Source organism: Silene latifolia, chromosome Y, assembly GCF_048544455.1.
Source record: "Silene latifolia isolate original U9 population chromosome Y, ASM4854445v1, whole genome shotgun sequence".
NCBI classification, from domain to species: domain Eukaryota; kingdom Viridiplantae; phylum Streptophyta; class Magnoliopsida; order Caryophyllales; family Caryophyllaceae; genus Silene; species Silene latifolia.
The window spans coordinates 154,091,500-154,108,362 of record NC_133538.1 but is presented as its reverse complement, the minus strand read 5'-3'; the positions used below and the strand labels follow the sequence as shown (position 1 = coordinate 154,108,362).

Below are 16,863 nucleotides of genomic sequence, written 5' to 3'. Positions count from 1 at the left end.
GCTATGAGCCGACCTAAGGGGGTGTCTCCTGGTTCTTGAAAAGGTTGTTTAAAACCGTATTTATGATGAAATATTTGCACATGTTGTATGCATGACTCGGAATAATTACTATTGTGTTAGTAACATTCGTTGTCGGATTTGCATGTTTGAAAAGTATAATTTACAAACAAAAATGTAAAATATTTGATTTGAACTAATCATGTTAAGTTCATTTCTTTGTAATTAGTCAAGTTAATCATCGTACTCGGATTAAACCGACATGGTATAAAGAACCAAGGATGATTATGAATTATGACTAATATGTTTACAAATGTAAACAAATGAGAAAAATGGTAAATAAAATAAAAGGGTGTTAAAATACCCATTAAAATGTAATTAACCAATAATATCATCGAGTCACGGAATAAACCGTCATGGTGTAAGAAACCAAGGATGATTTTTGTAATGGTCAAAATATTTGTCATAAAAATGAATTAAAATGGTAAAAAGTGATTACAAATAAGAAATGAAATAAAGAGGAAAGACGAGAACAAACACGGATGAGTCTGACCTGGACACTTACAAGAGGCGCGAGCCTCCCTGCATAGCAAGGAGCTCCTGTCTCAGGCCAAAACTCGGTTTTGGCTCGTCTAACCTATATTTGAATCGTGTTATGCATTGTTCATGCTTATAAAGTTATGAAAACAGTAAAGACATGAAATAAATGAGTTGTTTACACCCTCAAACTTACGTGTATTGATGTTTGCGACGTAGACGGACTTTAGAGACGGTTTTCTCGTAGCGACTACTCACGATCAAAGAAGTTTGAAAGTGTGCCTTAAAAAAGGATTTTGTTTTGAAAATGAGTTGAAAATATGTTAATTAAAACATGTTGATTGATGAATTGAGTTGGTCAAATGGGTCGGTCGAATGCACGGCGAAGGTACCAAACAAAATGTGTAAGGCTTGTGTTTACGATCGGTAGGTCGTAAACGCGTGTCGATTTTGTGACTTAGGAAGTCGGGTCTAGAAGTTTAAGGGAGAAGGAGGGGGCGGACTCTCGCGTGAGGATTGTGGTGTGTGATGTTGGGTATTTATAGAGAAATGTGGGATGGTAGGTCGGTTGAGTTTGCTTAGAGGCTAAGCAGACACCCTAAAGAGGCGCGAGCTACCTTGTGATACAAATGGGTGTGTTGTCTTTTTCAATTTGGACGTGGCCTTTGCTCTATCCCTTGTTTGGTTAGTTTGATATGTGGTATTCATATAAGATGTCGTGTAATAATATGGGTATCTAATAAGATGATTTTGGGTGTTACTTGAAGTATGTGTTTTGTGTGCTTGACTCGGGTTTGACCCGTGTGAGTCGGGATTTGAATTTTGAGTCGGTTTTTGACCTGGTGTCAGTTTTGACTCTAATTAGGGTCATTTTAATGGAAATGACATGATAAAGACATTCATGGCATTATTTTTGACATTCAGGATTTGGGTTGACTCAGGTTGACTCGAGTTGCGGGTTTCTGAGTCGGTTTTGGGTCTAAAGACGGTTTTAACTCTAAATAGTGTTATTTTAATGCAAATGAAGTTAGAAAACCATTTATGAAATCATTTTTCATATCAGAGTAGTGAATTAAACCGTCTCATGTATAGCCAATCCACGCACGCAAATCAAAAACACGTTATAGTCCGATCATCATCGGGTGGTTTTTGGGAGGTGCAGATACTGGGTATCTACACCTTCATTATTATTGTTCATCTTCTTAACTTTGTACAATTCTTCACTCTTTTACTCTTTTACTCTTTTACTTAATTACTTGTTAATCCTTGTTAATTACTTTACTTTGTTCATCATGTTTCCTCTTGCTTTGATGTTTGACACCATTAATTGCATGATCACCATGATAATGAGTGATTAATCCTCTAGCTAGGGTTAATGAGGGATTAGGGGATGATTAAAGGGTAGATCCATCTTTCAATGAGTTTATCTGATTGATTAAATTGTGTTATTGTAGTTCTAGCTTTAGTGCTCATGTTATGTTTGATGAAATGCATGATTGACGACCTTGCATGATTCTCGACCTATTCAACAATCCTTGTAAGATATAAACCAACTCGATGATTGTTAGACCATGCACTAAGACTAGTAGGGAGATCGGGTGTACACCAGAAGCTAACCCAACTCGACCTATGGGCCGTAGTACCAAAAATTCCGGCCCTATTCTACAATGACTTTGACCAAATAACCAAACTCATACCCTTGGATCTACTACTTGATTACCCCTATGATCCCATGACACCCTAATGTCTTTAATCAATTGTTTACACTCCTATTTGCGTACTTGCTTTGTTTTCTTTTATTTACATTTGTTTGCTAGTAGTTGTTAGTTGATCTCTTACCTTACCAATCAATTGTGACACCTCTTGTTACTACCTTAAAAACTCCATAACTTACATAATACAAAACTAATTCGTCCTTTGGGTTCGACCTCTACTTACCACTTGCTGAAGTTGTTTGTTGAGATATAAATATTGTTTTGATAAGTTTTTAACGACGAAGCTTCTATCACTATTCTAAATTAGACAACGGAAATTTCGTTTGTTGCGATTAATGAATATATTCATACGCATATAAATCATGAATGTATAAGATTGATTAGCTGTTATTGTGCATTTACTTTGTCAAATGATAGTGATATGTAATACATTCATGTGAGTGTTAATAGTAAAAGGACCCCAGATAAATATGTTCAGCTTCTGGTTGATTGAATGGGAGGGAGTAAAATGTATGATTGACGTATTTGTGATCTCATAATGTTCTTGTTTTTCCATTTAAGATGCTTGAGTGCTATGACTACTTTATTCAATAGGGTATGTTTTGGACATGTTTTCATTTGTGAATAACTTCTATAAATGTGGCTACAAACAATATGTGTTGGATATTGTCCGTAAAATGGGTATATTTACTCGCTTATTTATTGTGGTTATTTTTAACATATGAGTTAATCTCATTTATAAATCACAAGTCGCTCATTTTCAGTGGATTTATGCATAAGTATGTGTATATGATGGTTGACAATAGCGTTATATTATGAATGACATGTATTCAAAAAAAAAGGTGAGACAAATGAAAATTGGGTTGGATTAAAATCATGATCTTGTGTGAAAATTTACTCGTAGATGTTTTTGAAACAACCCAAGAGAAATGTGAAAAGAGTCTCATATATATGTACACGTTAATGTAACGGAGAGTTGTGACAATTTTGGGATATAGCATATTGTTTTGGGCATAATGGCATATGCATATTGTGATGAAGCATATTGCGTTTAGTATATGCTCTTGATGTATCCAAACCTTGATGAAAGTATTTGAATGGTGATAATAATATGCTACTATTATTGTTATACTATTATTATTAGAATAATTGTACATGTTGGTACATTTAATTTAAAATATTGAAACTTGCCTGGACAACTAGTTGATGGCGAGGAGGCCTTTCAGTTGAATTTTGTTATGGGGAAAGCCCAGTATGTTGACAAGATTTTGGTCAAGGCTACGCTGAGGTAGCAATTGACAAGTATAAAGCGATGTAAAATAATGTGGTACCACATGAGAATGCTCAATGTGACAGGATATTGAGATCCTTTTACCACTGGCCATGGTAGAAGTTGGTGCTGGTGTGGCAGCACATGGAATGGGTTCAAAAGCCAGTTGGGAGTGAATCGTGATGGGGATCCACAACTTAGGGTTAACTAAGTTCAATGGGTCAAACGAAGTCACGAGGATCTCATGTTGTAATACTACTACTATTCCTATTTACAATAAAATGTGATGTAGTATTCTATTTTATATTGTGTTATATCTGTCAGTGAGGAAGGCTGAGCTAAGCTCTTAATAAGTCCATAGTCCTTTTTTTAAGGGTGGTTTGTGACAGACGAACCTGATGGACTTACCTATGTGAATGTGGGGGAAATGCCCAACCCCCTATGAGGTCATTAGGCTTTAAGACCTCTAGAGCGTTCACGAGAATCCAGGCATGTGGGGGGCACCATTTATGACCTCGGGTTTGTGCGCAGTTATCCATTACAAAACACTATGGAGAGTTCAAAGCTAAGAGCTGCTCAAACGGCTGTAGCGGGTAGTTGTATGCACTGGGTGACAATTCAAGTCCACACGACATTGTCATCTTAAGACTTTATGTTCTGTTGCCTTATATCAGTTATTTTCTTTACTTCTTTTGAATCATGTGGGGGATTGTTGGAAATGTTCTTCAAAAGAAACTCCTTATTGTCCCACATAGGAAGAATAAACAAGGGACTTGTGGTTTATAAATGACTACTTGTGTAACACCACGAATATGGTAGCAGTGGAGGGACTCGAGCTCAGGGCACATGCGGTGCAATGACCTCTTTTTGGAAGTCATTTATTTTCCACTTCACAATTTCCGAAAAATAGAATGTTCAGTCTTCTATATTGATTTTTACCTTTTCTATACAAATGATGATTGCTAAAACCAATTTACAAAGACAATAATAAATATGGCTCTAGATTTTTCCTTCATCTCCTATAAATACATACTTCTTACCTATGTCAGATTTCAACACACACAAAAAAAAAAAAAAAATCTTTTATCTCTTATCTACCTCTAAATATTTCTCTCCTGATCTTAAGCTAATATTGGGCAACATTCTGCAAGTAATTCTCATTCCTAATCTTTGTCGTACACCTTAGGCTCGGAGGTCTGTATCCTTGGAGGTTGGTTGCCAAGAGGCCGTGGTGTATCGAGCGGTGCAAATTCAACTTTAGGAGAGTGATTTATCACGCCACGACTAGTATCTTTTCTGTCCATCTCTTATCCAGATAAGCTCCCACCTTTTTATTTTACCTATATATACTTGTAATATTTACAGCAATATGTTACCATTATATTATTTCTATGGTTTGATCGGTTCATTTGTGAAATATATTATTATTCTATTAATACCTGATATCTCACATCTAACATTGTAGACAACTTAAACAATATATTTGACAACATCATCGCCTCTCGATCTTGTTTGCTCGCTGCAGCACAGAGGTCTGTCTGTTTGTTTCGCTCCGCCTGAGAGGTGATGACCTTCTTGAGGCTGATCCCCAATTACTTTTCCCGTGCTTTTATTTATCTCACATGTTTTCTCGTTTTTTTCCTACATTGATCTTCGTTTAATCGTCTTATACTAGTTCCTCCTCCGTTTTCTTCTTTGGTTGTGCGTTTTTATCGGGTTTTTCCTCAGTGAGAATTGATGTCTGTTTTATCTGGGTTTTAATTGTTGCTTTCGTAGACGATGGAGTATCAATTTCTTCTGTTTAATCTTTGTGATTTGTTTATTGTGGATGATAATGGTGTTGGAATTGGGGGTACCTTCCATCTCCAATATCCATTTGGTGAAATACAGGGGGAACTCCCTTTTCAAGGAAGGGAATTTCATTTTAGTTGCTCGTCACTACACTCAAGCCCTTAAACTCATATGTTTCCTTGGCCTTCCACTCGTGCATGACCAGCCTATAGCCACTTTCCTCTGCCTCTCCCTTCTCCTTAATTTAGAGGGGTTACAATTTGAAACTTTGTTATTTACTGCACTTTCGTCTTATTTTTTGATCCTGTAATGTTAAGGCCCTTTATCGCAGAGGCTTGACCTTTAAGCATCTGAATCTTCTTAACAAGGCTCTTGATGACTTTGAACAGTTGCGATATTTGACCCGCATAACAAAGATGTTAATCGAGAACTCCATTCTGTAGCTGATCTTTTAATTTTAAATGTTAATGGGAAAGGAGTCGTTTATCCTTTTAACCCTTTGGGTTCAGATAAGAAAGGCAAGAAACCTTTGATAGCTAATGATGTGGTTGATAAGTTTGCAATCCATGTTGAATTGAATGAAGCATCTTGTAGTACAGCTCCTTTGGTTACAGATCATGTTTCTCCTCCTCATGGTGCTGCTACATCTAGTTCCACTATTATTATTGATTCCGAAAACCCTAATGCGACTAGTTCAGACATTATTATGGACTCTGAAATCCTGTTTGCGGCCACCAATCCTGTCATTAGTCTAAACTCTGATAGCCTTAATGAGCCTGCTCCCGCTTTGTCTGCTAAGGATGATTGTAATCCCTCTAACACTTATACCTCAAGACCTGCAAAATACTCCTCCAACAAAAATCATCCTAAAAATAATTTGCGTTTGTGGTCCCAAGATTATGAGAATATGTTACTCGGGAGGAATCTCATTTTTTACCATCAAGATCTTTGTCATCCTTGAGGGTTCGCCCCCTCATCTCTACAAATTCTATTTCGACAGGAACTCCCCAAGAAGAAATTTCAAGGTAAGCAGCAGTTCCCATTCCTTATCCTTTACATGAAGTGCGTTATCAGCATTCGCATTTGGAGTTTGAGAGTGAGAGTGCTGAGTTGGGTCATGAAGAGGTTATCTTGCATATTGCCAAGAAGAAAAGACTTTATTCACCTGTGGTTAGTATGGTATCCACGGTTCAGTTTCAATTTGTTGAAGTGAAGGAGAACTCGAGCAGGAAGTGTTGTCGCAAGGTGGAGTATTCCATCCACCGGGGTCGAATGGTTAGGTTTGATGCCAATTCGAGGAAGAGATCATTGGGATGTGTCAACAAATTACCTTTGTTTTTTTGCAGTTACACAAAAAAAGTCGCTACTGTTGAATGTGCTAAAAGAAAGAGGTTAACTTGCTTCAAATCGAGCACTATTATCATCCACCTTTTAAGAAATGTCATCTTTAAATTTCAAATAGTTTTGCTTGTAATTTTAGCCTCGTTACTTCCGTTTCTAGTAATTTAGGGGTATCTAATTCCCCTATGTTTGTATGGTAATTAGTTTTGTTTATCATGGTTGTAATCGTATAGTATGTAATCTCCTCTTTGATAGTATATATAAAATAGTTCACATTTGTCTGAAAAAAAGACAGTTTAATCTCCTTTTAAGGAACAATCAAAGTTCCTAGCTGTCATAACTCAGTAGTTAGGAGCATAATACTCCCTCCATTCAACTCTACATGGTACTTATGTTTTATGCACAAGTATTAAGGGAGTGTTTGGTTGTGAGGTTTGGAATGGATTCTAGTCATTTTAGTGTTTAGTTGAGGCATTTTGAAATCTCATTCCACCTCAACCCCTTGGAATCTCATACCCACCTCCTCCCCATGGATTCAAACTTCATTCCTTTATATTTATTTTTCTATTGAACCAAACATGTTTTGAAAGGTATGGAATTGGAACCGTATACTTCTATGGTTTCTTAATCCAATCCATTCCATATCTAAGTACTGAACCAAACGACCCCTAAGAAGAGTTTTTTATATTAATATAAGTACAACAAGTAGATAAATAATGTTTACTAAAATGAAAAAGTGGGGTAATACCATAGAATGGTCAAATATGGTGGGTCATGTAGTGGCATTTCAGGTAAATAAGATGATACAATTAGGACAATATGGACCATATAATTATCAAATATAGAAAGGTGTAGCGTGGAGTTGAATGGACCAAAGAGGAATATGTGTAGTGTAGAGTTCAATTGAGGGAGTAATAGGGAGAATTCTTTGATGAACGTGACAAGCTCCAGCTCATGACAGGGATTAGGAACCTTAAAATACTGCATATTCCGGTTGCGCGCAAAACCGCAAGCCATATCCCCCTTGGTTCCAAGAATGGCTAATAAGACTATATACCGGAAGAGTGTGTAGAATTGTACATAGATGAAAAAGCTCTTGAAACAGATGTAAAGACAATAGAGTACAACACGTACATAATAGGGTGTCATAGTTAGAACCTAAGATCACAGGTTTGCTGTTGTTTCCCGAATCTCATCCAAGGTGATTGTCTGCAACCAACATTACACAAACTGAGCATATGTGAAGGATGAAAACACAATTTCATCTCTTGTTGTCTCCGCCACGATTAAGCACACAAATTCTCATATAAGACGGGAGTATCCGTCTTAAACTTGGAACGTGTCAAATAGCATAAATAAGACAAAAGCAGGCCTAGATATTAGCATAAAACTTGTCCTATCTATAAAGTGGGATGCTATTTGCCCCGTTTTAACTTAAGACAAATATATCCGTCTTAAAAGAGGCTAATTGAATTAAGCATATAAATCAAGAAATTATGTTGAGTGAACCTGTTCTTTGCCAGCAAAATCCTTGTCAGGGGTTAAGAAAAGCATGCAGTGGCACTCCTTTCTGCCATTTTGCAACACCAATAAAATTCATTTGTCAGTCGCAAGATAATACTCGTACAATACAATTGAACACAATGTTAATCGACTGAAGTATTAGAGTACGCAAAACTGCAAAATCCAAAAACGATGCATGTAATCTCCACCAGACAGCAAAATATGATGCAAATTTCAAACATAAATTCAGCAGCAACAATTTGACATGCCGGCTTGTGTAGGGCACTAACAGAAAAGAGTGATGCTATATAGCACCAATGGATCCCCAACCAACCAAAAAACCGCATAATACATGGCTTGTTTAGTACTCCATGTGAGGTCATAAGAGAGGGCTTAAAAATTAAAATCCCACTTAATACCAACATGCTGAGAACATAGCTAGACTAAAACTGCTTTGAGCACCGTATTAAACTTGTAAGTACCACTAGGAAAATATATAGCACTAAGTAATACCAAGAGTATCTGAGTTTCATAAATGCAAAAACTAATATTGCTGCTTCCAAAAGCCTAGAATCAGGAATCAGAGATGCAAACAAGACTGCACAACACTCTGTTGTCCATACCGAGGAGGTCTTGCTTAGTGGTTGAGTCTCAGGGCTTCTGGACAATATCTCACAAGTTTGAACATTAATCCCCCACCCCGACTTTTATTTTTACTTGCCTTGTGCCTACTTTCATACGTAAAAACAAAACCAAAGTCCATACTATCTTAGTACACGCAAGCTAGAGCACAAAGTGTGGATCAGACAGAAATTAAAGATCCCATGGATGAGAATTTCCACTAATGTCAGATATTGGTGGCTAAGTTATAAAAGTTTCAGTCATTCTTGTCAACCCAGTCTACCAATCTTTACAAGATAACCAGGAGTCTCTTCACATTTCTTGTGATGCAACAAAATCTAGGATCGAATAAGAAAATCCATACCTCTCCCTCATTGGAACGCATGGACAATTCCAGAAACCCTGACCAGCTTCAGCCTGTTTATCATCATAATGCCTGAAGAACATCACAACATTAAATCTAAACTAAATCATCTCAAGTAACTGATAGCCTTTATAGAAGGAACTATTTGCTCACCTACACGGGCAAAGCGGAGCACCTAATGTGTCCTTGTGTTCAGCTAATCCCTGCTCACATACAATTGGGCCAGATTACATAATTTACAGCACCAGTGAGCTTACGACATGAGTAGATAATTCTTTTGTTATCCACTATTTCACTTCCTCTGTTAGTCCAGTTTCTGTGCATTACTTCCTTGAGAGAATTTCGAGCATTTCATTTTCTTTTTTACTGATTACTGTGGCAGCTAGACCTGTCAAAACTCAACCCGGCTCGAAACCCGACCCGCCCGACCCATTTTTTAGGGTTACAAACCCGGTCTTTTCAACCCGCGACCCGTTTGACCTAAACCCGAAATGACCCGTTATTTTAGGGTCGAGACCCGATCCGAACGGGTCGACCCGTTGGCTCAAAGGTAAATCATGAATTTTATTAAAATATTAATATTTATATATTATATTTGTAAAAATAGTTATAAAATTATTATTTTTATTACTTCAAATTACAAACACAACTAAAAAGTCAATTTTATATAACTTTTATAATATTTAATAATAAAATAATTGTTAAAAAAATTTTATTTTAATAATTATGTCAATATAATTAATGTAAACGTTGAATATGATTAAAATATTAATTTTAAATATGTTTTACTTTTTTAAAAAATATTTTTTATATTTAAAAAATCGTTTAAAAGAGACGTTAGAAATTATTTCTTGACCCGTATTCTGACCCTAACCCGACCGGTGACCCGTATTTGACCCGACCAGTATTCTGACCCGACTCGTATGACCCGATCCGCCCGACTCGTTTGACGGGTCTAGTGGCAGTTCATCCGAAGAGATGGAAAAAAATATCACTCTGCTGCACTTTAAACTCCCACCATAGAACATTGTAGGTGAAAGGGAAAATTCAAGACGAAATTAAGACAGATAATCTGAGATCGTAATTTTAGAATTAGCTGGGAACATAATGGGTTCTGCTTAAGACATTAATTCTAGCATTTGGCTTTTAACAGCGAAATCATCAACAGAAGGTTTTTAAAACCCTTCCATCCAAAGGAAGATGCCACAAGGTAACACCTTTTAACATCTTGGGAGGATGGAGAAGATCCAAATCTGGGTTACCTTATTTGCTTAGCCAACAGCAAACCAGGTATCGGTCCAAGCAAATACAGTCAGAGTCCTGGTTAAATCTATGACTATTGCGTAACTCTGTGGCGCTTTCATATCGAACTACACAACCTTGATCCAAATTTTCATTTGCTTTGAATTAGTCATAGAGGCTACTGTTAATCAATAAGAATCATTTAGAAAACCCTTACCTTATCATTGTACTAATTCATTTGGATGGTGTGCACTCAAGGCCTAGTATCCTAGGAATAACTATTACACAAGTAGAAAGTAAGAAAACCGTTTCCTCAACAATGGTCATTATCAAGCTTTCTACAAAAAGGTACCAAAAGCAATGCAACAAGCCACCCTCGCTTTTTGGTTTTCCAGAAAAGATATCCTTTATCTAAAACACTGAAACACTAAAAGAAATGCAACATCAAGACGAAGCATCTAACGCCTAAGAGAGCAATAGTACCTTGATAACAACAGCAGTAACACTTTTATCAACACAAAAGTATGTTCCTGACTTGCGGGCAAACTGCTCTGAGAACTTCCTCATAATTTCAATGGATTTTTCAGAAGGGTCCACTGAAAAACAAAGTCAACAACTTTATCAATCACACAAAACAGCTCAGACATCAAAATTTACCCAACAAGGAGGCGACCTATAGCATTTGATGAATACAGATCGCACACACAATCGATTATAACATCTAAAAAGCATGCAGAAGCTTGTTTATCAACAATTAAATGTCACCTCTTTCAAGTCTAACATCATCAAAAGTACTAAAACATACAGACATCTAGACCTCCCCAAATCTACGTGAACTGGTCAGGTATATATGTAGTTATCAAGAATTTTGTAAAACTGTCCACCCCAAAACAAAACACTATTTACATCCAAAATGCAATAACTGATTCAATACGACCATAGTAGTATAGTACCAGCATATATTATTCGCTTAATAACAATTTCTGATTGGTATCAAAGCGGAGATTTGCTTGACCTGAACCTACCCTTCTCCTTTACCCTAAGAATTTCATAAAACTATACTTCAGATGATTGAATGAAACATTGCCGACCCCTTCGCTCCCTATAAACTTGGCAACCCCATTAACCATCAACAAATCTTTTTTCTATATTATTTCTCTGAGAGGAAAAAAAAGGAAAACTCTTTCATACACTCATTAATTATTACACCATCTCGATTTCACAAAACTCCATACCTCCACAAATTTCTTTCTTGGCCACTCCTTATAAATTTGGCTACCCACGTGGCGAACCCTATAAACTTGGTCACCCCTATAGCTATAAGCTACCTCTTTCAACATAACAACCCTCTCAGCCACCATCAAAACTCCTTAGACAATTAAACGATCACTTCAACATTGCAATCATACTCTTTAAACGATTATCCTTTCATAAAAATTCATCAAAAAAAAAAATATATACCTCCCCTCGTTTCCCCTACTACTCTAGTCTGTTCTTCACACAAACCGTTTCCCCCTTACATAAAACCCTCCTTAAGTTAGCCTTAGGTCATCACCTGCTCCTGTCTTCCCCTGAGATTAGCTCTCACCAGGAAATCCAACATACCACAATTTCAATCCACCTCGACGAATCTCGCACTCTGCTGTTGGTTCAACTATTATCACCATTAACAACTTCATCACGGTTGTCATCCGATGACTCTCTCTCTCCTATAAAGATCCTGTTTGCCGCGTACTGCGTCAGACAGCTCTTGCTCCCCATCAACCTACCCTCCAAAGACAATTATGCAAGTATGCAGTATTCCTTCTACATTACATTTCTTCCTCTCCCGTACAAAACACAACTCCCCCCGTCCTCTTTGTCTGTTGTTGCCAATTTCACCCTTCTAACCATATCCATCACCGACCACCACAGTTCTCGCTTACAGAAACACGTAGCACCCCCAAACCGAACCAAAACAAAAACCCAAAGACACCACACCCACGCCCACACCCAAGCTCAAACCCAACCATCACCGTCAGAAAACCCTATTGTCATCGCACGCCAGCCCATTTTCAGTTTCTTTTCTCCAAGATCAAACTTTCTCTTCAACCATTCAACTCGCAGGGTCATATTGAGAATACTCTAGAATAATATTGTTATCTAGTACAATATCTTTGCTTATCTTGTACTCCGTAGTTAGCAAATCTCTTGTGTATAGACTATAATTATGATTTGTTTCCTTCTTGCTCATATTGTATAGCTAGGATTTACATAAATACTCATCTTGTAATTCATATAAATAGGCATACTGTAAATTCATATGTAAACTATGCAATTCACTCATCATTCTCAAAACTCTTACTACTACTCCCTTTGTCACAGTCATTTGTTTACCGTGTATATTCCTTGTAAGAAGTATTTTACTCAAACAAATGATTGGGACGGAGGAAGTATCACGTAACAACAGCAACTTAACTCTAACTAACAAACATTTCTACTCGTTCCTTCCCACACAGATTTTTTGTTCCCCTAACTTTAAATCCTGGTTCTGCTACGGAGAACAACATATAAACATCACAATTAATATAATTACCAAACCATCTTACACATAAAATTAATCTCACAATTAGGCAAAACTACTACAACTACACGAATTAACTACACTTTTCGATGACAACAGCTACTACTTCCTCCGTTCCATTTACCAGTTCATAGACTATACATCTTAGAGGTAGTACCTCTTATTGTCTATTTTCTGAGTTTTATATTAAAGTTTTTGAATTCTATTGTAAATATCATGAGTTTTAAGTATAAAGTTTTTGAGCACATTTCTTAAACATTTTGCTTAAAAACTATATTTATAAATACTAATATGCTCAGAAAAAATGTATATATGCTCAATAACTAAAAGGTGAGGTACTATCAAATGCGTAATCATTTTTCCCTTCCATTTACTTGTACACATTACTGAAAATCCGCGAGCAATTTTGAAAACCGTACACAATCAAATAGAACAGAGAAAGTATATCTTACGAGTTCCGGCTCGATAACTAAATCAATAACAATTGAAATATATGAAAACAGTAAAAAAAAAAAAGAAAAGAAAAAAAAAAATTAGTTACCTTGAGCGCGAACGACGCGATGCTGAGGAGTGCGGCGTGAAGGAGGAATTGATGGAGAAGAAATGGGAAAGCTGTAAGCTGTTGAAGCTTGAAGAGCTTTCATGGCGATTCAATTGATTAATTGAAGTAATTAATTAGATAAAACTATAAAAAATATCTGATAAATTTGATAAGTATTTAAAGAATCGAGTTCTTGATTAGGATATTTTCTGGAGAAGGGTGTATATCTAATCCATACTTCATGGTTGACCTTTGATCATTTGTTTCGTTTCCATGTTCTATGCTCCACTCGATAAATTTCGAATTTTTTTTTTATTAGTTAATAAAAACAAAACTATAAATTTCGATTCTTGGTTTCCAATAGATTGTATCTAGACCTGTCAAGCGGGTCGAGTCCCGGGTCGGGTCATACGAGTTGGGTCATAATATGGGTCGGGTTATACGGGTCACGGGTCGGATTAGGGTCAGAATACGGGTCAAGAAATAATTTATAACGTCTTTTTTAAAGGATTTTTTTAATTAAAAAAATATTTTTTAAAAATGTAAAACATATTTAAAATTAATATTTTAATCATATTCAAAGTTTACATTAATTATATTGACATAATTATTAAAATAAAGTTTTTTTAATAATTATTTTATTATTAAATATTATAAAAGTTATATAAAATTAACTTTTTAGTTGTTTTTGTAATTTTAAGTAATAAAAAAATATTTTTTAACTATTTTTTCAAATATAATATATAAATATTAATATTTTAATAAAATTCTTGATTTAACTTTGACCCAACGGGTCGACCCGTTCGGGTCGGGTCTCGACTCCAAAATAACGGGTCATTTCGGGTTCGGGTCAAACGGGTCGCGAGTCGAAAATACCGGGTCTGTAACCCTAAAAAAACGGGTCGGGTGGGTCGAGTTTTCGGGTCGGGTCGAGTTTTGACAGATCTAATTGTATTCATATATGGTTTTGAAAAAACAGTTAAAACTTAAAGTGGTTAAATACAAAAGGTTAAATCACACTTTTCTATTCTATTTAATTTTATACATTTGTTTTATACACAAATATTAATGGACAACTTAAATAACTCACATTCACATCGACTATTTTTATGCTATATATTAGAAGTTGTATCGAGGATGATTAATGCTCAAAAAACAAGTATAGAATTCAATGGAACGGAGAAAGTAGATTTATTTAGAGGGATGTCTGGATCGGGTTCGGGTCGGGTGGAGCCTCACCCGATCCATCACCTGACAAAAATTTTTCCACCCGATCCACCCGTCACTGTTAAAGCCATCGTCCATATCCGATCCACCCATCATCCACAGGTGAAACGAGTGATTCGGATGATAAACGGATTAACAATTAAATTAGTTTTTAACTTAATTTTTTGCTAATCAAAACATTGTTAATTAGCAGTTTCATATACAGTTACTTGAAAATGGTTTACTTGATTTACATATTCCATAATCCAGAGTAATATTTTTAATCAACTTGTTACATGTTCCACTTTAGTTGATGAAACAGAAATACACCACCTATCTCGCTCATGCTCCACCCAAAATATCTCTGTACAATCAAGATTAAAACAACCAACAAGCACCATCCATGGTGCTGACTACCACCGCGGACCTCTTATTGCTCAGAAAAATGGAGGCCTGGTTCGAAATTTCTCAACAAAATTAGCGGACTTAGTTTCCAAAATTTATCTTCATATTTGTGCAGATCTAAAATTTCAATTTTAAAAATTTGAAAGTTGGATAACAAATTTAAAGAAAACGAGGAAGTGTAGAAAAATAGACAAAAAACTTGAAATTAATGAAGTGCTAGACCAAGAAAAGTAATTTTTTTCATTAGATTAAAACTAAATTAAATGAGGAAGAGTGGTAGGAGTGACGAGAAGGTGAAGAAAAATAGAAGGGATATTCTACAGGGTACCCTTCAATTTTCCGATTTTCTACATGGTATCCCTATACTTTTTAAAACATACATGGTACCCCTAATTATTGTCATTATCACTAAGTGTACCCCTAAACTTTATTTTTCATCAATTAAATTCAGTTTTAGGCATTAGGTGATGACTTGGCCGCGTAACCAAACTTGTCATTTATTATCTCATGACATAAGCACTCTATTACGCTCAATATCCATCTCGATCCTAATATTTATTGATATATATGAGCTAAAATAATTTTGATGGAAAATTTATTGATTCCTTGCCAAATTATCAAGTCCAAAGATGGATATTGAGCCGAATAGAGTCCTTATGTCATGGGATGATAAATGACAAGCTTGGTTACGCGTCCAAGTAATCAGTTAATGCCTAAAACTGAGTTTAATTGATGGAAAATAAAGGTTATGGTATACGTAGTAATAATAACAACAATTAGGGGCACCATGTATGTTTTAAAAAGTGTAGGGGTACTATGTAGAAAGTCAAAAAATTGAGAGGTACCATGTAGAATATCCCGAAATAGAAAGAGAATAAAAGAGAGGAGAAAGAGTGAAAGGAAGGAGCCAAGGAGGCCGTAGAAATGAAATTTCTTAGGCTAGGTTTTTTTTACTAGTCTATATATACCGCAAGTTTTTTTAGTAAAATAGAGAATAATCGGGTGATGGATCGGGTGGTGGGTGGAAAAACTTCACCCGAATCCGATCCATCCCGTCACCCGACTCACCGTCACCTGCTTTTCATCCGTTTAAGTCGGGTTTTCATTCATTTATTTCGCTCGGGTGGACGGATTTTTGACAGGTTCGGGTGAAATTGACATCCCTAATTGGTCCTGACTAACGAGTCAACCGGATTGGGTTCGGGTTGGGTTAGATTAGACGAAGTTATCTTAGATGTGCAAGGATTTGGGTCGGTTATTTTGGGTCGGTTATTATCACGTTATTTAGTGATAATGGTCGGATTGCAACAATAAAGATTCAGGTGGGTCATTTTGGTTTCAATCAATTCAAGTTGCAAATCAAGCTCGAGTCCTCACAGGGTTGCTCAATGGTGCGGGTCTGCTCGGCCCAGCCCCCACCTATAGGCCACTTTTTTCCAGCTGGTGAGCCAACCCAGCACGACTCGACTCCTTACTCGGATCGAGCAATGGCCGGGGATTTCTGACCCAGCCCACCTGTAACGCTCCGTATTTCTGTGCTTTGGGCACTCGGTCGAGCAAGGGTGGCACTCGACCGAGTGTACCGTACTCGGGCGAGTATAGTTAGTCGAGTAAATGTTTGGGAATTTTGGGAGCTACTGTTTGTGTTTACTCGGTCGAGCTGGTGAGGCACTCGACCGTGTAGGGCTCACTCGGTCGAGTGGGTTGTGGCACTCGACCGAGTGTCCGGTTTAGAGTCGTTTTTCCGCGGTTTCTATTTAGTGATGA

The 16,863-nt window shown here is 36.6% G+C and overlaps 1 protein-coding gene across 5 annotated transcripts in view; it reads right to left on the bottom strand.

The window, feature by feature from the left end:
- The window catches only part of LOC141626720 (ferredoxin-thioredoxin reductase catalytic chain, chloroplastic-like), a 38,400-nt gene extending 24,572 nt beyond the window's left edge, over positions 1-13,828 (bottom strand). For 3 of the 5 annotated variants that reach the window (XM_074440393.1, XM_074440392.1, XM_074440391.1), the window contains exons 1-6: positions 13,486-13,823; positions 10,865-10,977; positions 9,293-9,342; positions 9,140-9,211; positions 8,161-8,221; positions 7,786-7,860 (exon numbers count right to left, since the gene is read on the bottom strand). In XM_074440393.1, coding sequence (XP_074296494.1) covers positions 7,816-7,860; positions 8,161-8,221; positions 9,140-9,211; positions 9,293-9,342; positions 10,865-10,977; positions 13,486-13,588 — 444 coding nt within the window. In that variant the 5' untranslated portion in view covers positions 13,589-13,823 and the 3' untranslated portion in view covers positions 7,786-7,815. Of the gene's footprint in view, positions 1-5,333; positions 7,861-8,160; positions 8,222-9,139; positions 9,212-9,292; positions 9,343-10,864; positions 10,978-13,485 lie in introns of those variants that run through there. The other 2 variants (XM_074440394.1, XM_074440390.1) reach the window with 2 other exon arrangements.
- Between the last annotated feature and the right edge of the window lie 3,035 nt (positions 13,829-16,863).